Genomic DNA, 26,011 nt, shown 5'->3' on the forward strand with positions numbered 1-26,011 from the left:
ATTTCTGCAGTATGTTTTCAACATCACCAAGTAGGATAGTTTATTACCATTCAACATTGAGGATGTAGAACTAAAATTCCAAAAAGTAAAGAGATACCAAGAGAGTGATTTCACTAATGTTAGCAATGCTGACATAGCTGCTACCAGTACAGACAAACTCAGCATCAAGGCCTCCAGCGGATTTGTGAAAAGAAGTCCGCTAAGCACTAATCTTCCAGTCTCATTAAAGCACTTATGAACTGTAACTAGGAAAGTATCAATTATTAGGTTGCTGTGTTTAGTTGTTTAAAAAAGATATTAAGTAGCACAAACATTTGTTAATAATTGAAAGCTAGAGTAGTCATACTAAGCTTGTAAAATGTAAAATAAATTTGCTTGCTTTTGTAATTTAAAAGAAAGGTTTTCCCCTTTGACAACCACAAAAACATTTTTTACAGCAACCTGAACATACACAATACCATATCGTGACAATATATCAATTTTGTAGGCTAGCATTTTCTGAGGGTAGGGAAATTTTTTTATTCTGCCTTTTATGATGTTAAAGAAACAGCACTGAAGGAGTTTACACATTATACAACATTTTAAAAAGAACTATGTGTGTGCCTGCACAACAGTAGAATAATTTCATGCTTGGCTACACAGCAGTCTGCCAAAAAGCAAACATGCATAGCATTGCTTTGCAAACGCAGTACTCCTCTAAGTACTGCATGTGTTTCTGTGCCCTTTGCCTATAACTAGGGTTGCCAGACTTGGCTTGACATGGCAATTAGGAGGTGACCGGAAAGGGTGGGGAAATAAAGGGGTAGCCATTGAAGAAGAGGAAGAGTTGGTTTTTATATGCCACTTTTTTCTATCTGAAGGAGTCTGAAACTGGCTTACAGCCTTCCCTTTCCTCTCCCCACAACAGACACCCCGTGAAGTAGGTGAGGCTGAGAGAGCCCTGATATCACTGCTCGGTCAGAACAGCTTTATCAGTGCTGTAACTAGCCCAAGGTCACTCAGCTGGCTGCATGTGGGGGAGCACAGAATTGAACCTGGCTCACCAGATTAGAAGTCTGCACTTCTAACCACTAGACCAAACTGGCTCTGTGGTAATCAACTCTGTGGCAACTGTGGTAATCATCACACCTCTCTAGGAAACTGTTGAAACTCTGGTAAAAGCATAGTGTTTTCAGTGATTCCTAGAGAGGACTGACATTATGTATTTCCCATGGGAATGAAGTCAAACCATATGCTTAATGAGAATTTAATTTTTTTCTCCTGCTGCCACTCTGAGCAGCAGTAGGAAACAAGAGACAGGGGCAGGGCATCTGTTACCCCCACCACGAAACTGGATACTATAAGAAAGTGGACTGTCCTTCATTTAAAGGCTGCCAATGTTGAAAGAATACTTTGCTTACTTTTAAACAATATTTAAGCATATGGAAATGTAATTACAATGTATTGAATTCCAACAGTCTTTGCATTGATATTATTGTATGATGCTGGCTGCTAAAATGGCACTACAGAAAAGGGGTTATCACTTATTATTTGGTAAAGGCAGTGAACAGGCTGTCTCAACTCAAATACCCATCAGGGAATGGATAACAGCAGTACAGATATTTAATAATGACATGACCAGTTAATGGAAGCTGTTGCATCTCACCATACTGTGTTCTCATGATAAAGTTCTCATGAGTTCCTAGTTTTGGCATGATTAATTGATTCCTGATTTCTTGAGTGTCATTGTAAAAGGGAGATCATACCGTAGATAAAAATATTTATCAGGGCTGTTATATGAAATATGCTGTATAAAAGGAAGTATCGTGGCAATAGCAGTTGATTCTAGATAGAGGGTTACATGGGCTGGCATCTCTGAATATTAGGCTAAGGGAGTGAAATATCTAGCTTATAATACCTAGATGGTTCTTCAATGCTGCTGATTAAGTAACCTCTTTGGCTATGTGAGATAGGAAATCAGAAGGAGATCAGAGGAAGTTGTGGCTGAATAACCTACAAACTAATGAAATAGTTTTGGCCAATCTTTCATAAAGTGACAAAATAAGAGCTTGAGTTTGAAATGTACTATTACAGAGGATTGGAGAAATGACCAATTAACATATCTTTATCAGGCTGTATGATGTTTCACTTTCTAGAACCGGTTCACTCCTTTATGAAGATCAATGTTCATTTAAAAATTGCAGTATGAAAAGCAAACAAAGCCTACTATCAACAGGCTAGACAATACTAGGTGCCAGACTGTCATGGAACCTAGAAATTTCATTGTGGTGTCTAACAGTTTGGGCAGTGATTTTAATTGTGATGGGACTTTTAATAGGGCTTTTAAAAGCAGTAGCAATTTTATAAGAAACTGAAGAAAGTAAGTTAGATTAGCATTAGAGGATGGCCTTTTGTCATTCCCATATTTATTTATTTACTTACTACAACATTTTCATCATAGCATTAATTAAATGGCAAAAAACCCCCCACAAAACTGAACAGAGTGTATGATCAAGTTTTGGGGACCAACAATAAGAAAATGTGGTTCTTAAAATCCTGAAAGCTGAAAAATGAGTCTAGTTCCTAAATTTTGAGATTAGTTCCTGAAATCCAAAGAAAATCACCTAAGTCAGCCCTGACTCACATGGTTTAAGATCCTTTGGTATCATAATTTGCTCTCTTTGTTAACTTAAATTTAAATATCACATTTAATAGTTCTTCTCTTTATTGCACATGTCTAATAACTTCCTTTAGTCATGCAAATGTTTGTGTGTGAATAAGAAAAACAATATCTGTATTAACTGCCTATTCAAAAAATTATAAATTGTCTTTTTTCCCCTTTATAGTGTGGCTAGTGTGTGGATATTTGTACATTGTTCTGATCCATGTCTCCTAACATGAATCTAGGATTACCGTATTTGCCGGCGTATAAGACTGGGCATATAAGACGACCCCCCAACATTTCCACTCAAAATACAGAGTTTGTTACATTACATTACAGTACTATGGGCCACTATGGGCAGCTATGTCTATCCCAACTGAAGTGCACCCGGCGTATAGGACGACCCCCCCACTTGGAGGCATGTTTTTCAGGGGGGGAAAGTAGTCTTATATGCCAGCAAATACTGTATATATTAAAGTGGTTCCCACACTTAGGCTTTTTTCCTAAACTTCCTTTGTCTTTTCCCTACCCAGCACCAACTGCCCATTTCACAGGCAAATGTGGAGAAATAATTGGCACATAGTTGTATACATGCTCCTAAAATATCTGTGAATTCAGGTATTAATTCAACACTACTATCAGAAGGGAGAAACATAACAGGGCATCTCCCACAAAAGATGGGAAATATCCCACACTTTTAAAACCAGAGAGAACTTCATGAACACCCTAGTTCTAAATCAGGTTATGGTGGTACTTCTCATGAATCCACTATGGAGTCACAAAATCTTGTCAAGTGGTTTTGAGCCTAAGTTGAAATGTAGGGGAGGCAGGAAGTTAAAGCTTGCCAAAGTAAGTTTTTCCTTTCCTAGAACTTTATCCTCTGGGGCAGGGATACCTCTCAATCTGACCACTTGAGCTTTAACAACTGTATGGCAATGAAAGAGAGGAGGGAAAAAATGGCACGATATCTCAATGCAAAGTTATGAGTAGGAAACAGTATATGTTTCAAAAGGACAATCCAGCCACATTGACCCAGGCATTGTACACTGGTTTCAGCATGGTGCTTATCACTGCAATTGCTCCTAACATAGAAAAATTCACATTCAACAGTGAAAAACACTGTTAATCCATGAAGATAAGATTCTGGTGGGTCTGAAGCAACAGGAAAAAAACTGAGTCCAGTACCACCTTTAAGATCAATCAGGTTTTATTCAAGGTAGACGTTTTCATGTGTACCCACACTTCTTTGGATACAGTGAAACAGAAACTACCAGTCCATACATCTAGGTAGAAGGTGAGCTGGAAATTTACTTACAACATAATGGAGCTGTTTAACAGATGCAAGGACCAAACAGGAATAACAAGCTGATTTTATATGGTCATCATTTGTTTGGGTTTGGGGGAAACATAGTGAAGTAAATAAATGTATCAAAATTGGAGATTGATGTGTAAATGTACCCTTCTTAATGTGGAATGCCGAGAGTAATTAACTGAAACTCTGTTGTTACACTCCATCCATCTCTCATGCAAGTATGCAAGCAACTAATGGAATGCTTATCTTTAAGGTGTTGTGATTGGTTGTGCAGTGTTATGTCTCCTCTGTCATCAGACCAGAGAGATACATTCTAATCTACTATTCATTGCATTATATTACAATCACTATTCCAACCTACTATTTCAAATAAGAAATACTGGAAGAATCATACATCCTCTTTATTTTAGCCTTTTTATTTTATAGTATTTTTATTATTGCATTTCTTATTTACACTGGTCTGGTCACACCGCACCTTCATTTTACTGCAAAGAACCTCCATTCTTGAGAGGAGAGGGATGGAGTATAACAACAGGGTCTCAGTTAATTACTTTCAGCATTCCACAATTCAGAAGAGTGGGTTTTTTATACCCTGCTTCTCTCTACCTAAAAGAGTCCCAAAGCAGTTTACAAATAACTTTCCCTTCCACTCCCCACAGCTGATACCCTGTGAAGTAGTTGGGGCTGACAAAGCCCTAAGAGAACTGTTCTGTAAGGTGACCAGATTGGCCCACTTTTGGAGGGAAATCTGGGCGCACCTGGCAAATTGTACTTATGTTGAAATTTAAAATATATATATATATATATATATATATATATATATATATATATATATATATATATATATATATATATATATATATATATATATATATATTACAATACCATTTTTGCATTCTGTGTGTTCTATTAAAATTTTTGTTGCTCCATATAGATCAAATTTTTTATCAAGAACCCCCCGGTCAATGGTGTCCCACTTTACCAATGTTAAAATCTGGTCATCTTACTCTAAGAGAATTGTGACTAGCCCAAGGTCACACGTCTGCATGTGGATGAGTGGGGAATCACACACAGTTCTTTAGATTAGAGTCTGCTCATCTATCTTTAATTATGATATTCACTGTTTCTCCCTGGAATTAAATCCAGACAAATGGTGACCATGTAAACGAAGCTTGCTATACCTGTTTGGTCCTTGCATCTGTTAAACATCTTTATTAAGTTGCAAGTCAATTTGCTGCTCACTCTGCACGTGTATATATGCATTAAATAAATGTATCTGAAGTAGTGTGCATGCACACAAAAACGTATACCTTGAATAAAACTTCACTGGTCTTAAAAGTACCACTGATCTCAGATTTTGTTGTAGTAATCCAAACACAGTTAATTTTACTTACTGTTATAATCTGTCCTGGCTGTTTTTACTCCATCTTTTACATCAACAGTAAAGTGCTAATGGAGGTTTCCTGGCTCATTACCCGTGCTGATTTCGCCATGCCTACTATCCCTCTGCATATCACACTTAATCCAGTCATGCCTGCTATTGTCATTCAGCAGCTGAGGAATCACATTGTAGGTGTACCTGAAGAAGTCAGCAGTGACTCATGAATTATGCCACCATGTTTTTTTTAGTCTTTTAAGGTGCTACTGGACTCTTGCTCTTTTCTACTGCTGCAGACAGACTCCCAGGGCTACCTATCTTGATAAAATGCTGACACATTTATTCAAGAGAACGCTTTGCCTCTGTGCTGCAAACTGATCTTATGCTTACTGTGTTTCCTACTCGGTTGCTTATTTAGGGAAAGCAGCATCAGGAGCCACAAACAACCTATACAGATACTGCTAATTTTAGGTAATTATAAAGAATGGGAGAAACTAGGACTGTGCAAAGCACTTAGGAAGTATGGAGGTGTTTGAAATGCACAATCATTAATTTGAAAAAGTGTATGTGCCAGAATGCAACCACTGAATTAACTAGCAAATACATTGTTAAAGGGTGAAGGAAGAGAATGCATATGAGATGCCAAAAGCACAAAAGTTATAATTATCAGATAAAGACTTAATTAGCGAAGTCTGAATAAATAACTATGCTTGTACAAATAGATCTGAGTAACACTTTTACAGTAAATTGTGAAACAAAAGAAGGAACACATTAATGCATGTTTAAAATACTCGGTAGGCATTCCAGTTCTGTCAAATAAAACTGCTGTATATTTAGGACAATTTCCAATTTTGTTGAATGCTTTCCTGTTGCCTGCAGTACTAAATCTGCTAAACGATACCTTTTGGAAGAAATTATGTTGGTATCAAAGGCATGCTTATTTACAAACACAATTGTACCAAAGCCTAAAGTGTTTTCATATGCATTAGAAACAAATGAAATCGACTGAAGGTCATTTTAAAGCATTCGTATATTAGTGTCAAGCTAGACATTGAATTATGTATTGCAGGTATAGTGAATCAGGCATAACTATTCCATGAAAATGCAAGTAATTCAGTAAGATAATACATACGTAGTTGCATTTACTTTTATAGCAGTTCTAACATGTTTGGAGTAAAAAGAATCTGAGGCTGCATTAAAAATACAATTGAAACTGTAAAATGCTAAGTAGAATTCTATTCGGCTGTAAACAAGTTTAGCAAATGAGATGATCGTGCATATTTAGGAAGACTGTAAAAACAGCTTACCCTTCTCTGTGAGCTTCTCCTTTTTCCAGCTCTTGAATAACACCCAACAAGACCTTTATGGTTTCCTGACTTGAGCTGATCAAGTTCTCCATCATTTGTAGCTGTGCTTTCAAGTCTACCACTTCTGTGTGAGGCACGATTTGTTGACATCCTTCACTCACAGCGACCGCTGTCTGACAAGGCTGATTTCCTTCCATAGGTGAAACATGTATCTGAAGGGTCTGTTCATTACATTCGGTTGACTGGCACTGTGCCTGCATCGAACAGGCCTGAGCTGCACTTACGGCTTGTGATTGCAGGCCATTAAGATGCACTGTTCTTTTTTTGTCCTCCTCAGCTGGGCACAGAGACCATTCATTCCCTGCTGCAGAATTTTGCAGGTCAGTCTGTGAGGTGTGTGAACTGGATGCAGGCAAGTAGACAGAGGCTACTTCGGTCTTGAACACTTTTCCATGGGTGGCTGGATGAGCTTCCTCGTTCCCCAACGGCCTTGTGTGGTGTTTTGCTTTGTCATGCAGCTGGTAATCAGGCTCTTCTGAAACAGAAGCTGCTGAGTTTTGAAGAGAAGGAGGTTCTTTAGTACAGCTGTGCAAATCAGTGCTTCTACATGTCTCTGAACAGTTGTCACTAGAAGGCTGCTCTATTGCATTCATCCGTTCATTAGTATGGGAAATAAACTCCGCTGTCACAAATCCACTGACTTTCTTGCTACACTGAGCAGCCTCCCCTGAGATTCTGCTGTCTTTATCTTTAACATCTATTAGGAATCCATTGTTTTGACTGGGAAAAGTGTCAACAGAAGCTATGCTTTTGATGATATTCCCTTTTTTCCTGTCCAAAGGGAATGTCTGGTAACACTTTTTAAGTTCAGGTGAAGTCTGAACTCCTGTACTCTTGGTAACGTTAGGGATTGATCTCCGGGCAGGTACAGTCATATATTTCCGGTAAGCTGCTCTATAAGTGATGGGCTTTGCTTCCTTTTTGTCCGTCTGCTGTAATGTAGAAAGCTGCTTGTCTCGCTGCTCATTCTGGGCCTCACAGATGTCTTTGAATCTCACCTGTAGGGCTTTGTTCCTTTTCTTGATCTGCCGATTGGAATCCAGTGCATATTTCATCTCTAAGGCAAGCGATGTCGCTGGATCAACTTCGCTTTCAGAGGCTGTAAGCAAGCATTTGTTGGGGTCCTTACTCACCATGGTTCCTGTATTCAAAAACAATTTTTAGGAAGAGTTTCACTCTATAAAATTTCAAGCTTAATTTAAATGTCCTAAATTTTTTTTTTAAGGTTTGGGTCTTCCTATATGTTAGGGAAAAAATCCCCCAGATACTTTTCTAGCTCTCCCTCTACATTATACTATGTTATTCTTTTCATCTTCTGGTGAACTGGTATATCTTCATCAATAATGCTAGGTTTAAAGCTGATTAGCTAGAATTAACTGTGTCATGGATGTGGACAAACAGCAGACAACTTTGGTATTACTAGGTATTGCCAACATCATCATCTTCCTATCTTTTATGGTGTTCCCTGTATTATCTTTGGAATACGTACAGGATCTTTCTCAGGCCTGCATTACTACCTCCATAATGAGAGCCAGTGCGAACAGTATTTAACTTACGTCCAGGTACCTACTCAGCCATGAAATTCAGTGGGGGACCTTGGACTAGTCTCCAAGTCTCAGTCTAACTTCTTTCACGTGGATGCAAAAGTATCAATTGATAGTATTTTCTATGATGTTTAAATAGATTGGATAGTTAGTCTGTATTGGAAACACACACACACATACCACCAATGTACTGTATATGTTATTCAGGCTGTATTTTCCACTAATACTATAGGAATAATAAGAATTTGCCTACAAGGAAAGAGGTTGGTGAGGTGACATTTATGAATACAAGCTACAGAAATTATGTAAAGAATGTTATATATCACTAAAGACATTTAACACTATCAGTCAAAGGGTGTGTGTGCGTTTGCAGAGATTACCATTAAGTAATGCTGAATTTCTGTAATTTAACACTTTCTTGCAGGCACATTTTACCATTCCATCTCCGCAGAGGTCCCTCATTTATTCGGATAAGAATTCAGTAGGCTATACTGAATTTTTTATGATTTCATAATTAAGTTCTGAAGAGATTACAGAGAACACCTCACTATAAAATATAAGTATTCTAATATATGAATGGGTGACCAGTAATTTTTACAGGGGAAGCGCAGCTATGTGCAGTTTCTGATTTATTATTTTGGGAGGGAGATGCTTGAGGAGTCATCTGGACTTGAGTTTTTTCCTATGTTTCCCTTCAAGCAAAGCCAATGAAGGGATGTGTACATCTTTGTTGACTGCTTTCCATGGCAATGGCACCATCTGAATTTCTTTGATTATCAAAAAAACAGTGTTGTAGACAAAAAGGATTACTTTGCTATATCCAGTTTTTGTAGCAAAATGTTGGGTTTTGTATGGCTGTGTGGCAGAACAGGCCTGCAAGCCCTGTTCTACCCTGCCTTCTAGAGTTCTTCCAACACATGGAGAGACTTTTATTTCTCTCTTGTATAATTACTGCCACCACCTGACCTTCATAAATATTGGCTGCTGGGAGAGTCAGGAATCCCAGTTTCTTTTTAGGATCTCAGGGCTTGCTTCTGTGTATCCCGCTGCCCAATGCCTGGTCACCATGGGGACCATGGAGGAACAGCTACTTGGCAACCGACTGCCTTCTTCCTGCCTTCTTCTTTTAAAATAGTGAGTCCAAGATGGTGGAAGTCTGTCTGCTCAGATGGACCAACATCTCTGTATTTGTGGAGCCTCAGTTATGGATGACCTCCTGCACTACATTTTATCCTGTCCATTGTACACCGAACCAGTGAAAAAAATGTCTTGCTAATTTACTAAATGGTTTAAATAGCTGATCTGATGAGGAAAAACTGATTTTCTTGTTGATATGAAATTCCTTTGTTGCCAACAGAATATAATTGTTCACCCTTGCAGCTAAGAAAATAACGGCTAAAGAGGTGCTAAAATGGGCAAATAGCTAGAATCTCTAGTTTGTCATATACAACTGGAATATTTTTAATTGATTATTCTAATTTGTATTGCTTATTTTGTATTATGTTTTGTAATATTTTAATAATTTTAATTTCTAATGGACTTAGGCCAAAATATAATTGCTACTTTGCTGCCCTGAGTTTTATCACCTCTCTTTTCCCTACCTACTGACCAGGCCAGACAAGGTCAGAGAAGCTTTTCCTGGAGATTCTTCCTGGAGTTCCTTCATAAGTCTCTCTAGTATTTAATTCTTCCAAATCTCTGTTTCCTTCTTGGAGGGGAGACCGAGACCCTTTTATAGCCTCTAACAAGACTCATTAGCTTAAGAAGTAGTTGAAGTTATCCTGGATGCCACTGATTGACTTCTTCCTCCCTGCCTGTTCTCTGCCAAGGGAGAGAGAAAAATTTAAAACATAGAGGATTTTGCTCATTTCAACCTCCAAAGAAATTATGCATTTCTTTACAGTGTCAGATATAAATAAGAAAATCTTAATTAAAACAGAAAAAAACATCAAGCTTAGTACTTTGTATTTAATATTCATAGTGTGTTCAATTATTAAAAGTAGCTAAAATGATGCAGGTGGCTGCTCAGTTCCCTTCAGGGAATACTCTGAGGGTCACACCTTAGTTTATTATGCTGCCTCACAGCTGTTTTATACACGGCAGTTTATTTGGTTGCTGAGTTAAGAAAATAAAGCTAATTTTTAGAGGAACTGTGTCAGGTTGTATGAAGAGAGGAGTCTGCCATTTTTGTCCATTACTTATAGTGTTTGAACAGCCTGTAAATGAGGGGGGAAAGGCTGAAAATCACAAAAACTAGATCCTTCTGATTTTATTAACATGGTTCAATTTAGATAGAATTGAATCAACTTGTTTTTAGATTTTCTTTAACTTCTCAGAGGAATAGGGCATTCCCAATAAAGAAACCAGGTCAGTCAGCCTCTTGGCTAGAAGCAGGAATCCTCAAGTTTTAGCTAGCTGTTGTGATGGACACCACAATTTGGGCATGGTTGTATTTTATCTGATCATTTGCTGAACTTCACAGGCTTAAAAAATTCAGTCCATCTTCAAAAGCCAGTCTCAGGGGAAAGGCCATCTCATCAGTGTTGCAATTCATTTTGGAGACACTAGCTAAGATGTAATGCCATATGGACTGTTCCCTGCCTTTCTTCTAAACTTGGACAGGGGGACAGCAGGCACTGTTTCTAGTCCACTTTGATTTAACCGACTCTGCAGCTGCTGGTTAGTTCTTTTCCTTTTCTAACCTTTAACCTACACCTGAGTACACAGGTCTCTGTCTCCTCCTTTCTATCAGTTCTCAATGCTGTACACAGCACAGAACATGTTGTCACTACCACCCATTGAACCAGTCACCTCAGACAGGAAGGGGTGATTGCATCTTGTTCATTAAGGTTTTCTCAGTGCTGAGATGTAGGGAAGAGAAGAAATGACTCATGTGGGAAAGGTGATAGGTGTTCATATCTCAAGGTGAGAGGGGTTCATGCTTTGCACAGCAAAAGGGTTTAGACATTCCTGGAGGGAAAATGTTCTTGAAAAGAGGATGTGAAGTGACTGGGGTAGCAGTACAAAGGGAACAGTTCAGTCTTCTCTTGTGTAAAGTGAGCATCCCTATCTTGTAATCTTTTGTTTAGTCCAAGCAGTAGGTCACCTACTTGCTTACAGCCTTGGAAAGTTTATCCAGCATGTTATTTGCCTTGAAGATAATATATACCTTGGATTTTAGTCCACTGACCAAGAGAATAAACTCGGAAGATTTAGGGTTCACTAACTTAATTTTTTTAAGTTGATACCATGAAAGATATGTTGATTTCCAAATTATCTTCTAAGGACACAAATTCAAGTTTCATTTGTTTTAGCAAATAAAAGTGTCAATATGATCTACGTGAATTAATAAATATCTACTTGTGGGCACTACCATGTAATCTTCTAAATTTTTATAAAACACATTGTTGTATTTGACAACTGCCTATTACACTCAACAGAGTTTTTCTGTTATAGAAATATTTTCATCTCTGGGTGTTTTAAGATGTTCATTACATCCCCAGGAAACTTCAAAACACTGTACCCATTTTACAGAAAACACAAAAGGCAAACAAAGTCATGTTACCCATAAACCTTAAGGATACAGGGGGCAGCTTCTTATAGAGTGATTTTTCCTCCCAAAAAAATAATTTGATATTTCCAACAATAAACAGATTTCAGCTTACAGAACCTATTGTGCTTCTCCCTGCCCATGTTAAGTGAAACCTTGGGAACAAAGCAAAAATGCAGTAAGCATGAAACTGCCTTTTACTGAATCAGAACATTGATCTAACAGGGACATTGTCTTTCACTGCTAGTGTCCGGAAAATGCTTTGAGACACCTAAGGTGTGCTGGGTCACTGAGGCTCATTCCCAGTTCTCTCAGACCTCTGCCACACATACCTCACAGGTTGTCTATTGTGGGGAGATGAAGGGAAAAGGTGTTTGTAAACCGCTTTGAGACTCCTTTGGGTAGTAAACAATGGGGTTAAAAATCCAGTTCTTCTTTTAAAGAGCAACCATGAAAGAAGCATGTGGGCACATAACATTTTATCAATAGTGAAAAAATGGAGACAGAAGGAACAGGGTGGACACTTGTGTACTATGACTACCCTTTGTGTATTAGGGCATGGGGACATTTTGGTGTCTGTGGTCTAATTCACAAAAGAAGGGAAATGATTCAGAACTGGGAGGAATTGGTTGCCATGTAATCTCCCCCTAAGTAGAGTCTCCAGTCTGATTTTCCCTTCACATTATCTGAAGACATGGCTCTGGAAAGCTCATCTGTAACCACTATGCCACAATTCCCAAAGGTCAGTCCTCTCCCATACTCAACGAACATTCCAAGCCACAGGTTCTTGACACCCATATCTCCACACCTATGCCCTCATTTGCCACCACGCCACCACAACCTCCTACACAACACAAACTTCCTCTTCCCACTGCCAAGCTCTAGTTTCCGTTGTATTCTTGGATACAACGGGCTTTACCCCTAGTCATTACATAATTGTCATAATAAGCAAGGGAATGATGCAATGTTTGATAGTAATTTTTTTTAAAGTGCAGCTTTAGTAAATAATTGATCATTTAGAAATTATTGTCATATGTTCTTATTATAACCTTGTCTGGTTTAGATAATCTAAAGAAGGCTTTATAATTACCTGTAATATTACCTTTAACAGAAGGTTTTCTAAATCTAATGTGACTGTGGCCATATTCAGGAAATAATTTAGGGAATGAACTCTCAGTGTTTAAGAGGCTTGGATCTATATGTTGCTTCTTAGCCACCTTTATTTCCTTATTTTTGGTACACAGGATCCCTCACAACTTGTGATCTTCCCTGCCCTTAATAGAGAGACAAATTGCAAGGATGAGGAGATTTTGTATATAAATTAAAATGATACAGCATCTTTTTAATCCAAATATTTCAGCAGGAGAGAACAAAGGAATAACCTCAAAAGCTGGAGAACTGTTACACATTGACTAGTGAGGTGTAACACCTTTTAAATTCTATATAAATAAGCAATACCTTATATACACACACATATATACATGTCCATATACACATACACATGTAACGTTATGTGTGTGTATGTATTACTTCATATTTACACTCACACACAGCAAATTTCATAGTAGATCCTGACGATACCTAATGTCACAAAATAAAGTGAAAACCCAGCAAAAATGAACTTTTCAGCATCAAAGATATTAGCAAACTGTTCTTTAGTAGTAAATTACTGACATCTGTAAGCTATTTTAGGTTACCATGATGAGTCATACAACACTATCAGTGACCTTACTGCTTTTTTCCCCCCTGTGAAACTGTTAATCACATTTATAGAAACTATTTTAAAAATATTTTAACCATTTTATGCCTTAAAAGACAACTGCAGTAATAAACTATCATACCCTAATTAGGTGTCAACTGAGAAATAATAATTGGAAATGATTTCAAATTAATGTGAAAAATTGTTTCTTGTGCAACTATACAAACCCAATATAAAAGCTGTTGTGGTCAGATTCCAAATTTTTCAAGATGATACCAGCTCAGTAAATGTAGCATAGAATGTAGAAGCCGGATCTCACTAGACACTAGGTAGAATCATGTGTCCTTGTGGGGGATGGGGAGTATTTTGGGGATATTTAAGAATTGTTCACAGCAGCATTTTGCAAGGCTAGATCACTTAGCAGAAACTGAAACTTGGCATGTAATGATTTTAAACATTTAGTCCTACCTGTGACAGTGACTAAAAGAGGGGTTGAAATGACCCCAATTTAGCCAAATAAGTTATTTTAAACACAGTCTTACAAGTAAGAAAAAAATAGCTTTGTTTAAATATCCCAGCTGTATTCCAAAGGTTCAGGGTAAGTGACAATATATTCTTACCCCATTTTAGTCTTAATCCTCCCCCTCCCCCCTCCCAAAGAAGTTAGGCTAGTTATGTCCTAAGTCATCAAATATTCAGGATTCCATTAGTAACAGAGATAGGTCCATTGTGTGTACATATGGGGGATTCCAAGGTAAAAAAAGATCTTGGATGAATAAAAGTGTGCATTGTCCTGAACTACTTGAAGAGGCAGTGAGATACAAGTTGAGGAATGGAATGGGGGAAAATGAAGGGGGACCCATGGTGGCTTTGGAGAGTCTTGCTTGCATTCAATTCTTGTTAGTTCAAAGGATTTTAAGTAAACAAAACTTGTGTTCTATTTAGTCATGTATAATCTTGAAAACAATACAAAACAAAAAAACCTTAGCAATTCAGTTGCTATGAGATAGTTCAGCCCTTGTGATCTATGAAAGAAACCATTTTTTTTTCTTTCTGGTAAATTCTAAGTGAAAAAATTGTAGTGCAACCAATGTTCATATCAACCTCTCATTGATAAGTATCAAAGTAAAAATGTTAAAAGAACCACAAAGTGCCCGCTGTTCTAATACTATAACATTCAATCACTAAACAAGTAAGTACTTTTCAATCCTGTTTAAATTAGTTGGGAATTAAATATCCTTAACTTTGTACTCTACTGCAAGAGTCACATGTTATTTTGTTTGCAAAGATAATGTAAATCTTGGACGAGTATATACAAAGAAATAATCCACTAGCAGAAAAGTAGCAAGCAGTTTGATCATGAAAACGATCCAGATTGATATTCGGTGTGGCTGAAGTTTGGGATCTTTTTCAGTGCTAGGGATTCTGACCTGGAAAGTGTGAAGTGAAAGGAAGGGGAGAGAGACCCCTTTAATGTGGGCTTGGATTACTGACTATGTGAGGTAGCCATCATAATCAATGCCACCCATTTTGACATGGAAGAGTGCAATTGGCTGCTTCAGGCAGCCTTGAATCAGGATACATCTCACTTCAATATAGGCAAGCAGAGTTATGGAAGAACATTTCTGAGATGTCTGTGCTGATATGAAGCATGCCTATAAACAGTCATTTGTATTCAACTTTGTATATCATTTTAAGATGTGGCATGTAAGTAGCAGAGTGTTGTAGATTTGCTATATATTACTACAAAGATCTGCTGAAACCTGTTATCCAATCTTTATGTCAACACTTCTTAATGGTAAACTGATTCTTCCCCATTATTTTAGTTTTTGGAATCTTTAACAAAACGTATCTATTTGTTTTGTTAAGTTTGCAACAGCTATTAAGGAGGGGTTGGTGGAGGTTCTTGCTTACCTTCATCATTGAGAGATTGTGAGGCTGGAGATGAAAGATTCCACATCTCATTATCAGTCCCTTTAGCCATCTTGCCACTTGCCTAAAATTAACACATAGTATGTTACTGACAGGCTATATGTTTGTTTGCTTTTTGCGGGGGGAGGCATTGTATATTCATATACTCCATGACAGAATTCGCCATGGGACAACACTGAGCCTCCCTTGAATGAAATAGAGGTGAAGTCACTGTTGTATGATGCCTTCAGACACTGCAGTGTTTTGCCCTTTCTATGACATTTTCTTCCAGTGTCTGAATTAATAAGAAATGTGCATTAAAAAAAATGCCTGAAAACCATGTACAATCAATTTCATTACTGCAATTGCATACAAAAGTTATCAATTAGTACTACATGAACATATCCAAGATGTTAAGCTAAGTCATCATTAGCTACGTTCTGTAAACATGTTAGAATTTAAAATGAAAATAACATGAATTAAACTAGCCTTTAACAAGTTGTATTAAACACAACATATTGTAATTAGAATTGAAATCATTATTCAGGAGAAAAAAGCAAAGTGCTGTCTGTTCACTCAACCACTTGTCATAGCTCTGAAATGTCATATATCACCATTTACCCTCAATTCATAACATGTAGTTTGTAAACTGGTAATTAATAATAATAAATGTAGCTGTTTAGAAATACTTTACGGTGGTGGAATTTACGGTTGGATAAAAGAGGTATTGAGAAATATAAAACGTTTGACTAAGCCTAATAATATTATAAAATATATTCATGAGATGAGAAATGTATCATTTTTATTTGAAATGGCATTTTATTTTGTACTTAAGTAATTAAATTACAGTTAGAAAGTCCACATACTGTGGTTATTTTACTGCTAAAGAAGAAAAACAGAAGCACTATCAGACAATGATCCATATGTTAATCATCTTCTGTTTTCAGAAGGTAAAGGGACAACCCATTGAAGGGCTGATAGATTTTCAAGTGGAACCTGCTGTGTAGCAGCTGGCTTACTTAGTAAAACAGACTGGCTTGCTTACACTTCACCTAAAATTCACAGTGAGTAATAAAACTGGCTATGTTTCACATGGTTATCTGACATACTCCCCAAATCACTCTTTGTAAACAATTACTGACAATCAAACGTTAGGTGATCTAGTTTAATTTTAAAACTATTTAAGGCACAAAGACTGAAAAACTACATAATCACTGAGCGCAGTGCTTTCTATCCCAATGATGAGAATGGACATACCCATTCTATGCTGGAGGGTTGCACACCACAGTCTATAAGCACAAGAATTGAATTGAGTGAAGGTATCTAGAATCTGAAGAGCAACCAGTATTTCAGTGGGCAATAGACTTTGGATGCTTTCATCATCCTGGGCCAATAAATAGGGCTTTGTATTGCTTACCGATTGAAGGGTTAGATCAAAGCTATGACAAGTAGTTGCAACACTACTCACTTATGTGCCTGGATAGAGAAGGTTCTTGGTAGACAACTTTGTGAACTCCAAAGTTTAAGCCACAAAGTTACCAGTTGTATCTTCAAAATATCTAATAAGAGTCTCCCAATCTAAAATCTACGAAACTGCATGGAGTGTACCGGGTTTATAAAGCAGATTAGAGAAATAATTTCCTCTAATAACATCAGGTCTTTGGAAATCACTACTGAGCATTATACATTCTTGTAAATGTCCTGTTCATTTCTGTTAATGCAATATAAGCTCGTTGAAAGAGGGAGAGAATCACTCTGATTTTTACATTCAAGTGGGTAGCCATGTTGGTCTGAAGTAGTGGAACAAAATTTGAGTCCGATGGCACCTCTAAGTTCTCTGAATCTGTTAAATATCTTCATTATGCTTCATTACTAATTCACTGCTAATTTACCTTCTACCTATAAGTGCAGACTGTTAATTCTCATTAAGTCTAAGGAAATGTGCAAGCACAAAAACTTACACTTGGTGTGGCAAAATCCCACCCTCCCTGCCGCTATTTCAAAAGAACACAGTTTTTTCCCCCTCTGTGGTGTAGAGGCATATAATCCTTGGCTCATGTCCCTTTCAAATGTTAATTGGCCAGGCCAGGTAGCAGATACCTGGAATGGAGGGGAGAGTTTCTTCTTCCCAGAATTCCTGGGAGAGGAGCTTTCTGTGGGAGAGGAGAAGATATTTCCACAGCTGACCAGAAGAGGAAGAGGTCTTTCACCTGATGACCATCAGAGTAGGAATCTGCTCTTGGGAGAACAGGTGAGCAGCCATATTGGACACGTGGCTTTGAGGTGACCATGCAATGTGACCTTTGGAAAAGCATTAAGCAAAGGCATCTGCCCTGTGCTTAACAACGGATAGGGTATATTTGAGGGACAGAAAAATTGTGTTACATCCAGTTTCTTTTGCCTCTTTTGCTTAACTCTGTTCTGTGCTAAAGATCTGCTTTTGAACCTTGTTTTTTAAATAAATAATAAATCTTTGATAAGTTTGAAGCTGGCCATGGCTCTCTGATCCATGTAGTGCTCCCCTGTCTTGGGAATGCTAGCCCAGTGCAAAGGGAAGACCTAGGAATTAGGGGAGGGAGCTTGGCAAGCAGCTTGCAGGAACTTCTTCCCAAGACACTCATGAACTGGGGCTGTGGGAGACCACAGAGGCCAGGCCTCAGGAGTAAAAGGGGCAACAAGGTTCTCCCAGCTGCAGCCCTGTATTACAACCAGTTGTTGGCACTGTCTGTTATCCAGAGAGTCCCTTTTGTCGCCTTCCTGAAGGACAACCAGCCAGAATAGGGGGTGGACAAGCAGAACTGGGCCTGCAAGGCAAAAATATGCTGGTTCTATCACACCACAAATAAAACTTCATTCGTCTTAAAGATGCCATTGAACTCAAACTTTGTTTTGATTTTTACAATACTTGTCAGGCCTAAAATCATTACAACTTTAATTAATGTTCCATTAATTCTGTTTGAAAGCATGTTTTAGAAGTAAATCATTGCAGCAGGAAAGAAATCAGATTTCTCAAAAAGTGAAGCAAGAAAATACCTTGGCATGGCTGGTTATGAGCAAAAGAGGCAAATTCTTGGAGAATGGATGAAGGAGAGTGCTTAATGATAAATTAAGAATTTATCTTACATTTTATTCAAACCCAGTGCATCCGTATGTCAGGTAGGAAATAATTAAGTATATATTTGAATATGCCCAGGCTCATCTATTTTACTTGGAGGCCTTTTTGACAAGATAAATATGGACCAAGAAAGTTCATTCACATCAGAATTGTTTACACATTATTGTGTGCCACTGACCCTTGTTCCTCAGTGCAGCTATTTTATGTAATGGATCACAAGTGCAGAGAGGCCCCTCCTTTTTTTTAGAAAACGATAATGCATACCTTTGGAGTAAATACTTAAAGTCATACATGTAGTTTACTATTTATACTTAAAATTTTAGTACAAGGTATTAGCCTTGAAGAGTTTTTATTTTGTGCACTTCCTATCCAATTGGATTCCGCCCTGCAGTCCCTGTGGCTGGTACTGAACATAGTACCTTTTGTAGCACCTAAAATATGCCAAGTTGTGTTGATCTGGAGATCTACTCTCCATTATGTTCAACCTTGTCCTGTCTCCATGGAAACTAGAAGGCCGGAAATTATACATAGTACAATACTTTGTTTTTTTTGCAAGGCGGTGTCTATCATTTGTTAGTAGTCTAGAACATTATCTTCAAATGATAGTTTATCATGAGAAAAAGATAAATACGTGTGGTTTCAGAAAATATATAATGCTTAGGAATTAAAAAGGGGTTTGAAAGGTCAAGTGGCATTTAGAAGAACTGATAAGAGAGACTATGAGTAAGTCCCTGATAAGCCTGCTTTATCTATATTGATGATAGTAGATTATGAAGATCACTATAAGCCAGGCTTTCCAACCAGAGTTCCTTGACAGCCTGGTGGAGTTTCAGTGATCGGATGGGAGTTAATTTATTTTTGTATATTTAAAAATTAAAAAAAATATATTTATTGGGTGACATGACCAATAACAGGCCTGGGGGGGGAAGGGGAGGGGCCTTAGCCATACAGCCAGCCTTGCTGCCTGAGACTTTTGCATGTGGCAGTAACTGCAGTCCAGAGAAGTAAATAATTTCATTTTAACTTAACTAAGTGTCTGTGGGGGAGGGGGAGGACATAGGCCTGCCCCAGCCCTTTTTCTGTCCCAGCAGTATAGACCTCTGGGCCATTCCTGGTATTGAGGGGGGTGATGGAATGACATAGGCCTGCCCTGGCCCCATTTCTGGCATTGGAAGGGATAGAGGTGATGGAACTGCATAGGCCTGCCCCCGCCCTGTTTATGCAGGCTCCCTTTGGTGAAGGGGAGCAAACTGGTAGCTACCCCAAAGTGCACAAACAGTAACGAAGTTGAGAAAGGCTGCTAACTCCTTGAAATTCTGAATAGTACATTTACCCAGATCTCCTTTGTATTTTTCAAAACTTCTGGATGGATGAATGCAAGCTGCCTAACTTAAGGTTGTAAGTAGCAAGATCATACCAAAATCATATTACCTTAAATGTCACTGTGCAAGAGCACTATCATAGACAGGGACAATAACGTCAATGATCCTAGGTATTTTTTTAAAGAAAACTCTTTATGCAGTTGTAAACTTTATGGGGGTTTTATGTAATCAATTTAACATGCAATTCACATTGAATCAGTAAATAACATTTCAGTTTTCTTTCAGAAACCATGCTTGCCACTTTATTTCAAAACATTTATAGTTGTAATGGCTAAAAATTTGGCATTAAACACAACTTTCTCTTTGTCCAGCCATTTCAAAATAATTTGTTATCTGGTTAACTAAAATATAAATATTTTAATTTTAATATCCAAAAGGAGGGCATGGAACTATTATAATTCAGTAATTCAAATTATCAGTTTAGTTCACTTATTTCTGTTTTTTTGTTATATGCTACAGCAATTGCTAGTCATCATTTAGCATGGATACAGCAACTGCTACAGGGGTTCTTGAAAGAGACTGATTTTCTTAACTGGCTTCAGGCTGGAATCTAGAATAGAGACAGCTATGGTTGCCTTGGATAATGACCTCTATTAAGAACTAAACAGGGGGGATGTGACCCTGTTAGTTCTGCTGGATCTCTTGGCAGCCTTCAGTACTACTGGCTATAGTATTCTATTGAGGTGCCTCTCAACACTAGAATACTGTGTTAACAGTGGTTTGAGTCTTATCTGGGAGGGAGGGGGGAGTGGTCAGTCTACGGATACAGTTTTGGTGGATTCCTGCTCTGCCACATAACTGTTGGCATGTGGGGTGCCACTAAGTTCCATCTTATCCCCCTTGTTATTTTCAATAGCTACATAAACCAACTGGAAGGCTGGAAGAGAAGGGTAGAACATATTAGTGTCAATGCAGGCTGTACCTACTGATGACATCCTAGGGATATAGATATTATATAGCATTATATTCTGTAGTCAAACAGGTATTAAATAGCATAGAGCATAAGATGAAACCCTGCAGAACCTCACAGGGCCAGTGCATATCTGTAATGTTATTATAGCACATATTCACTGAACAGGATGCCAGTGAACAATAAGTGAATTGTCTAGATTTAAGCCAGTTTTTAAACCTTCAAGCTACTTTAATTTCACTATGTTTACTTTATCAGTGTATTTCCATCAGTTGCTTATTCAGACTACTGTGAAATTACTACTGTGAGGCTTGTTCCTAGACTTGTTCAATGAGACTGTATGTTACTCAAAAAGCACCATAATATTCTAGCAAAGAGTCTAGGGGAAAGACTGTGGATCAGTGGTAACGTATCTGCTTTGCATTTAGGAAGTGGTAAATTCATTCCCTGGCATCTCCTGAGGGATTGCCTGACCACCACCCCTTGCCCCTTGCAGAGCCTTATACTCTGAAAGCTTAAGCAGGTTGGTGGTCCTTGGCCCTCGAGAAGTGCATCTGGCCTCGAGCAGAGCTAGGGCATTTTCAATCCTGGCCCTAACCAGCTCCATGAAGAGCTGCAAACATTGTCAGTTCTGCAGGGCCTGCAACTTGGAGCATGTCTATCAGGCATTTGGTTGAGGCCATGTACTACAACATCATCCAGACCCCTCCTCCACATACCCTGCCGGAGAAGTGATGATTGGGGATGCAGTCTTTGAATTGCAGAAGGGGAAGGGGGAGGGATGGGGTGGGTTTGTTCTATGATATTTAACTTTGTTTTATACTGATGTAAACCACCTTAAGTTAACTATAAATAATGAATCAAATAAATAACAATCTTCAGTTGAATGGATCAGATAATAGGTAATGTGAAAGACCTCAATTGAAACCCATTGTCAGTTAGAACAGATCAAATTGACCTTGATAGACCCAGCATAAGGCAGCATCATGTGTTCTTAAAAGTATGTTTTGAATTGGGCGCATATACATTAGTTTTGGATCAAATCCTATTGGTATCAGTGTAGAATTAAGTGTTAAGTGTTTCTAGTTCAAAAGGGGGGGGGGAACATTTCCTGCTATTTCCATTTCTGCTGTTGGCAGATTTCCAGAGGTGTTACTTTTTAAAATTAGACAAAAACTATGATCAGTTGTTAGTGCAGGCTTTTACATGGTTGAACTACAAATTGTTCTGATGTTGAAATGTGTTGTCAAAAGTATTTAATGTCAGACTTGTTTTCTTGTGTCCATTTTTGCAAGTAATGTAACTTTGTGATATGTTATTTCCTGTGTCAGAAATTAATACTTCTCTGATTAGATTAGTCTTATCCATACTTACATGGAGATAATGCCCAGTGAACACAGTGGTAATTACTTCAGGGTAAATATGCATGGGAGGAACCTATTTTTAACAGCTTTCTGAACTGCCATATGTATATTTAACTGTTACATTTTTTAATTTTAAATGCTGGTGAAAACAGTACTTTCTTTGGAATTTCTTGCTGAAATTTCTTGCCAAAATATCTCATTTCAGGCTTATTTATCTAAGGTGTTTAATAATACCCTCAATAATACCGAGGAGTGGCTTTAACCAGCAAAAGAATCATATATAAAATACAAGAAAAAATAACCCAGGGCTAACTTTCCATAAAACTAAAAGTGGTAAGTTCTCTCAGATCAGCATTAAAGACTGACCCTGAGAGAAAAAATTGACCTGTGGGGGAGGGAGATCAACAAAAAGTTGTGTGAACATTTTTTAATATACAAGAAGTCTGTTTTAATACTTCGCTATGACCTGCTGATTTGGGGATCCCTTTAGATGTTTTCAGCCACATGGGGAACCACTTAACACTTCCTGCTCAACTGGAAGAAAACAACAAAAAACTTCTGAATAATTCACCCGTGTTGATTGAGCATGACCGTGCAGGTTTTTCCCATGAGATCAGCACTGCTTCAAGTACATATTGATTCCTTGGGATAGATCTACAAGCCCAATTTGGGTTATTTAAATATTCTTCCAGTCTTATGGGAGATTCTTGTGCATAATGAGGTTTCATATGGCTAGAAAAAAACCTAAAGGATTCCACAATGCAAATGTGCTTTCTGGCAGTCCACCTAAAAGGTTCCATAAACATCTCTCTGGAAGAGAGTATTGTGGTAATTTACACATAATAATGAATTCATACCAGTTCTTTTTCTCCTGCTTGTTTTCCTCTGTCTTGTGTTTATTAAAATTGGATCGCCACCTAATTCAGTTATTATCTGTGGTTATAAAACACTATGTAAATATAATGTGCTCATGCTGTTGTTGAATCTCTAGTTTTGCAAGTTTACTGCAGATAACAAAAATGTTTTCTAACATAAAATTGAACATAACTGGGAAATGGCAGGTTTCTAACTATAAGGATCACAGAATGAAGACTACAGACTTGTGGGAAATTTAGAAAACAGAAGGGGCTGGTGGGATTGCCATAGGTCAGAGGATGAAATCTTTCACAGCACAACTGTTCTATGATTACATTTATATCTTGCCCTTTTTCTGAGGAGCAGAAGGTTATATACTGTGGAGTGGTGAATTGCTGACTTCAAAGCTGAGATTGGATTTGAACCCAAATTTTGCAGATCTGCTCAGCAACCTTGCCACTGTCCTCTTCTTATGGCTCCATTTTGTTTCTTAGGCTTACAAGTCTGTTTTGAGGATTGTTTCGCTTTATATCCTATTTATGAGCTTTCCAATGATATGCTGGATGTTTGGTCTGGTCCACTGGGACGGTTCCTGTATTTTGATTAACAGCATTTCATTTCAGCATGTTTATAAAATGTGAGCTTTATTTACAAAATTCTACCTGCTCAAGGGGAAACCTTATGGGATCTTCTATGGTTCTCCTTAGTACATCTACTGTTTAAAGAGTCTATGGTGTGGTGAAGAGAACCTGGAACCTCAGATATAGTATCACAAAGTTTCTCCTCAATGAAATTTAGTAACTGAGAGGCATCCAGAGAACAGTTTCTGGGAGCACAGTTCTGCAGACTTGTTAATATAGATGGCATAATTGAGACAGTATTATCAGCAAATCTAAAATAAACAGAAGAATCTGTAATTAGCCATTAGTTAATATTTCATAGAATCACAGAGTTGGAAGATATCTCCAGGGTCATCTAGTCCAACCCCCTGCAGAATGCAAGAAATTCGCAAATGCCCACTGCAGTGACCCCAATTCCATGCCCAGATGATGCCCCCCTCCAAAAAAAAAAAAGAATCCCTGGCCAATTTGGCCTGGAAGAAATTCACCTCCCGAGCCCAAAGTGGTGATCAGAATTTCCCTGGGCATGCAAGGTCACAAGAGCCAAGCATTGACATAGTCCCTTCTGCCCACCCACTTACAATCTACCTAAGTCCTCAGAATAAACATTTCTGTCTGATGGCTGTAAAGAAGAACCCACCACCTCCTGAGGAAGGCTATTCCACTGAGGAACTCTGTCAGGAACCTCTTCAACATGTTTGGCTGAAAACTCTTTGGAATTAATTTTCTGATCCTTTGGCAACAGAAAACAACTCCGCTCCATCCTCTCTGTGACAGCCCTTCAAGTACTTGAACATAGATTTCATATCACCTCTTAGTCCTCTTCTCTCCAGTCTAAACAGACCAAGCTCTCTTCATCATATATCTCAGGCTCCAAACCCTTCACCATTTTCGCTGCCCACCTCTGGATGCACTCCAGTTTGTCTACATCCTTCTTTAATTGTGATGTCAAAAACTGAACACAGTACTCTGTTCAGTACACTGAACACAAAACTGAACACATGTCCAAAACTGAACACAAGTGAGATCTAACCAGAGCAGAGTAAGGCGGCACCTTCCCTTTGTGTGATCTGTACACTGTACTTTTGATACAGCCCAAAATCCTATTCGCCTTTTTAGCCACCAAGTCAGACTGTTGACTCATGTTCAGTGTATGGTCTACTAAGATACTTTTTGCATGTACTAAGGCCAAGACAAGTCTTCCCTATCCTGTGAAGATGCATTTGATTTTTCCTACCTAAACTTTATGTTCATCACAACTGAAATTCATTTTAGCCCAGTTTTCCAGCCTTTTGTCAGAAGGTCAAAGAGGTTAATATCTATTAAGTCATCTATCCACTTCCTTCCAGGCTATATAATTGGAGTCATTTGATTGTGAATAGCTGAACTACAACCTATGAATCCATACATTTTACTGTTATACCAACCTGATGTTCTCTGATAAGAGCGCAATTACATATACATTTGGTGGTTTGTGCTAGCTATATTAACTGGTGCTTGAAAGTCGAACAGGAGGTAAGCTAGTGGAGTTCGAAGAGAAAATGTGATGCAGTGTAAACATGTCCCAGAAAGCTTTTCTGCTTGCCTAAGCATTTTAGCAGGAATTCAGCCGGTATATTGTTTTCTTCTCATAGCACCACTGTAATAGGAAAAGCTATGTGTCTGGAATGTCTTCTAAAATGCAACACAAATCATAACTCCTTTGTCCTGTTATGATGTGACATCCTAAACTTTACTTTGTATAGGAATGGATAAAGAAATCAAAATGTCTCGGCTGTCTATGTGAAAATGAGACAACAGAAATCTGCCAGTGCCGCGTTGTGGTTTAAATCCCTACTCATGCCCTGGGCCCTCACTGGGAGAATTCCCAGTTGGGCCATCGAAGCCTGTTGGGTGACCTTGGGCTGGTAACCTTCCTCACAGAGTTGTTGTGAGGAGAACAATGTAAGCCACTTGTGTCCCTATTGGGGAGAAAGGGGGAATACGAATATATAAACAATAAATAAATCATAATAAATCATTAAAAATATAAAACACAGTGGTGCACACCTTACCAGTTAAAAGTTTAGATGCGCACTGTGGGAACTGAAATTAGCCTATAAAGCATTTTCTAAACAACCAAAATGTTCATGTATTTTTCTATTTTACCTAATACATAATAAGTATTTAGAGAACTGGGGTGTCCACCCCCCACCCCAAATTGGGAAAAGATCACATCTCTCATTTTATTAAAAAAAAAAAAGCAAGTAAAGATTAGGGTAAACATGGCCTGAAACAAAAAGTATGATTTGATGGGGGGGGGGGGAATGAAAGAATGGAAACTTTTTGAGTAGCACTAAACCATAAAAGAATGATTTTTAACA

General features: G+C 38.1%; 2 protein-coding genes across 11 annotated transcripts in view; one reads left to right on the top strand and one right to left on the bottom strand.

The window, feature by feature from the left end:
• The window catches only part of DOCK1 (dedicator of cytokinesis 1), a 474,081-nt gene that overhangs the window by 190,287 nt on the left and 257,783 nt on the right, over nt 1-26,011 (top strand). The gene's annotated exons all lie outside the window — the stretch shown is intronic.
• The window catches only part of INSYN2A (inhibitory synaptic factor 2A), a 61,886-nt gene that overhangs the window by 28,473 nt on the left and 7,402 nt on the right, over nt 1-26,011 (bottom strand). For 7 of the 9 annotated variants that reach the window (XM_077350098.1, XM_077350097.1, XM_077350099.1 and 4 more), the window contains exons 2-3: nt 15,406-15,487; nt 6,639-7,839 (exon numbers count right to left, since the gene is read on the bottom strand). In XM_077350098.1, coding sequence (XP_077206213.1) covers nt 6,639-7,839; nt 15,406-15,475 — 1,271 coding nt within the window. In that variant the 5' untranslated portion in view covers nt 15,476-15,487. Of the gene's footprint in view, nt 1-6,638; nt 7,840-9,843; nt 10,064-15,405; nt 15,488-26,011 lie in introns of all 9 variants that reach the window. The other 2 variants (XM_077350094.1, XM_077350095.1) reach the window with 2 other exon arrangements.

This window comes from Paroedura picta, chromosome 8 (genome assembly GCF_049243985.1).
Source record: "Paroedura picta isolate Pp20150507F chromosome 8, Ppicta_v3.0, whole genome shotgun sequence".
NCBI lineage: Eukaryota > Metazoa > Chordata > Lepidosauria > Squamata > Gekkonidae > Paroedura > Paroedura picta.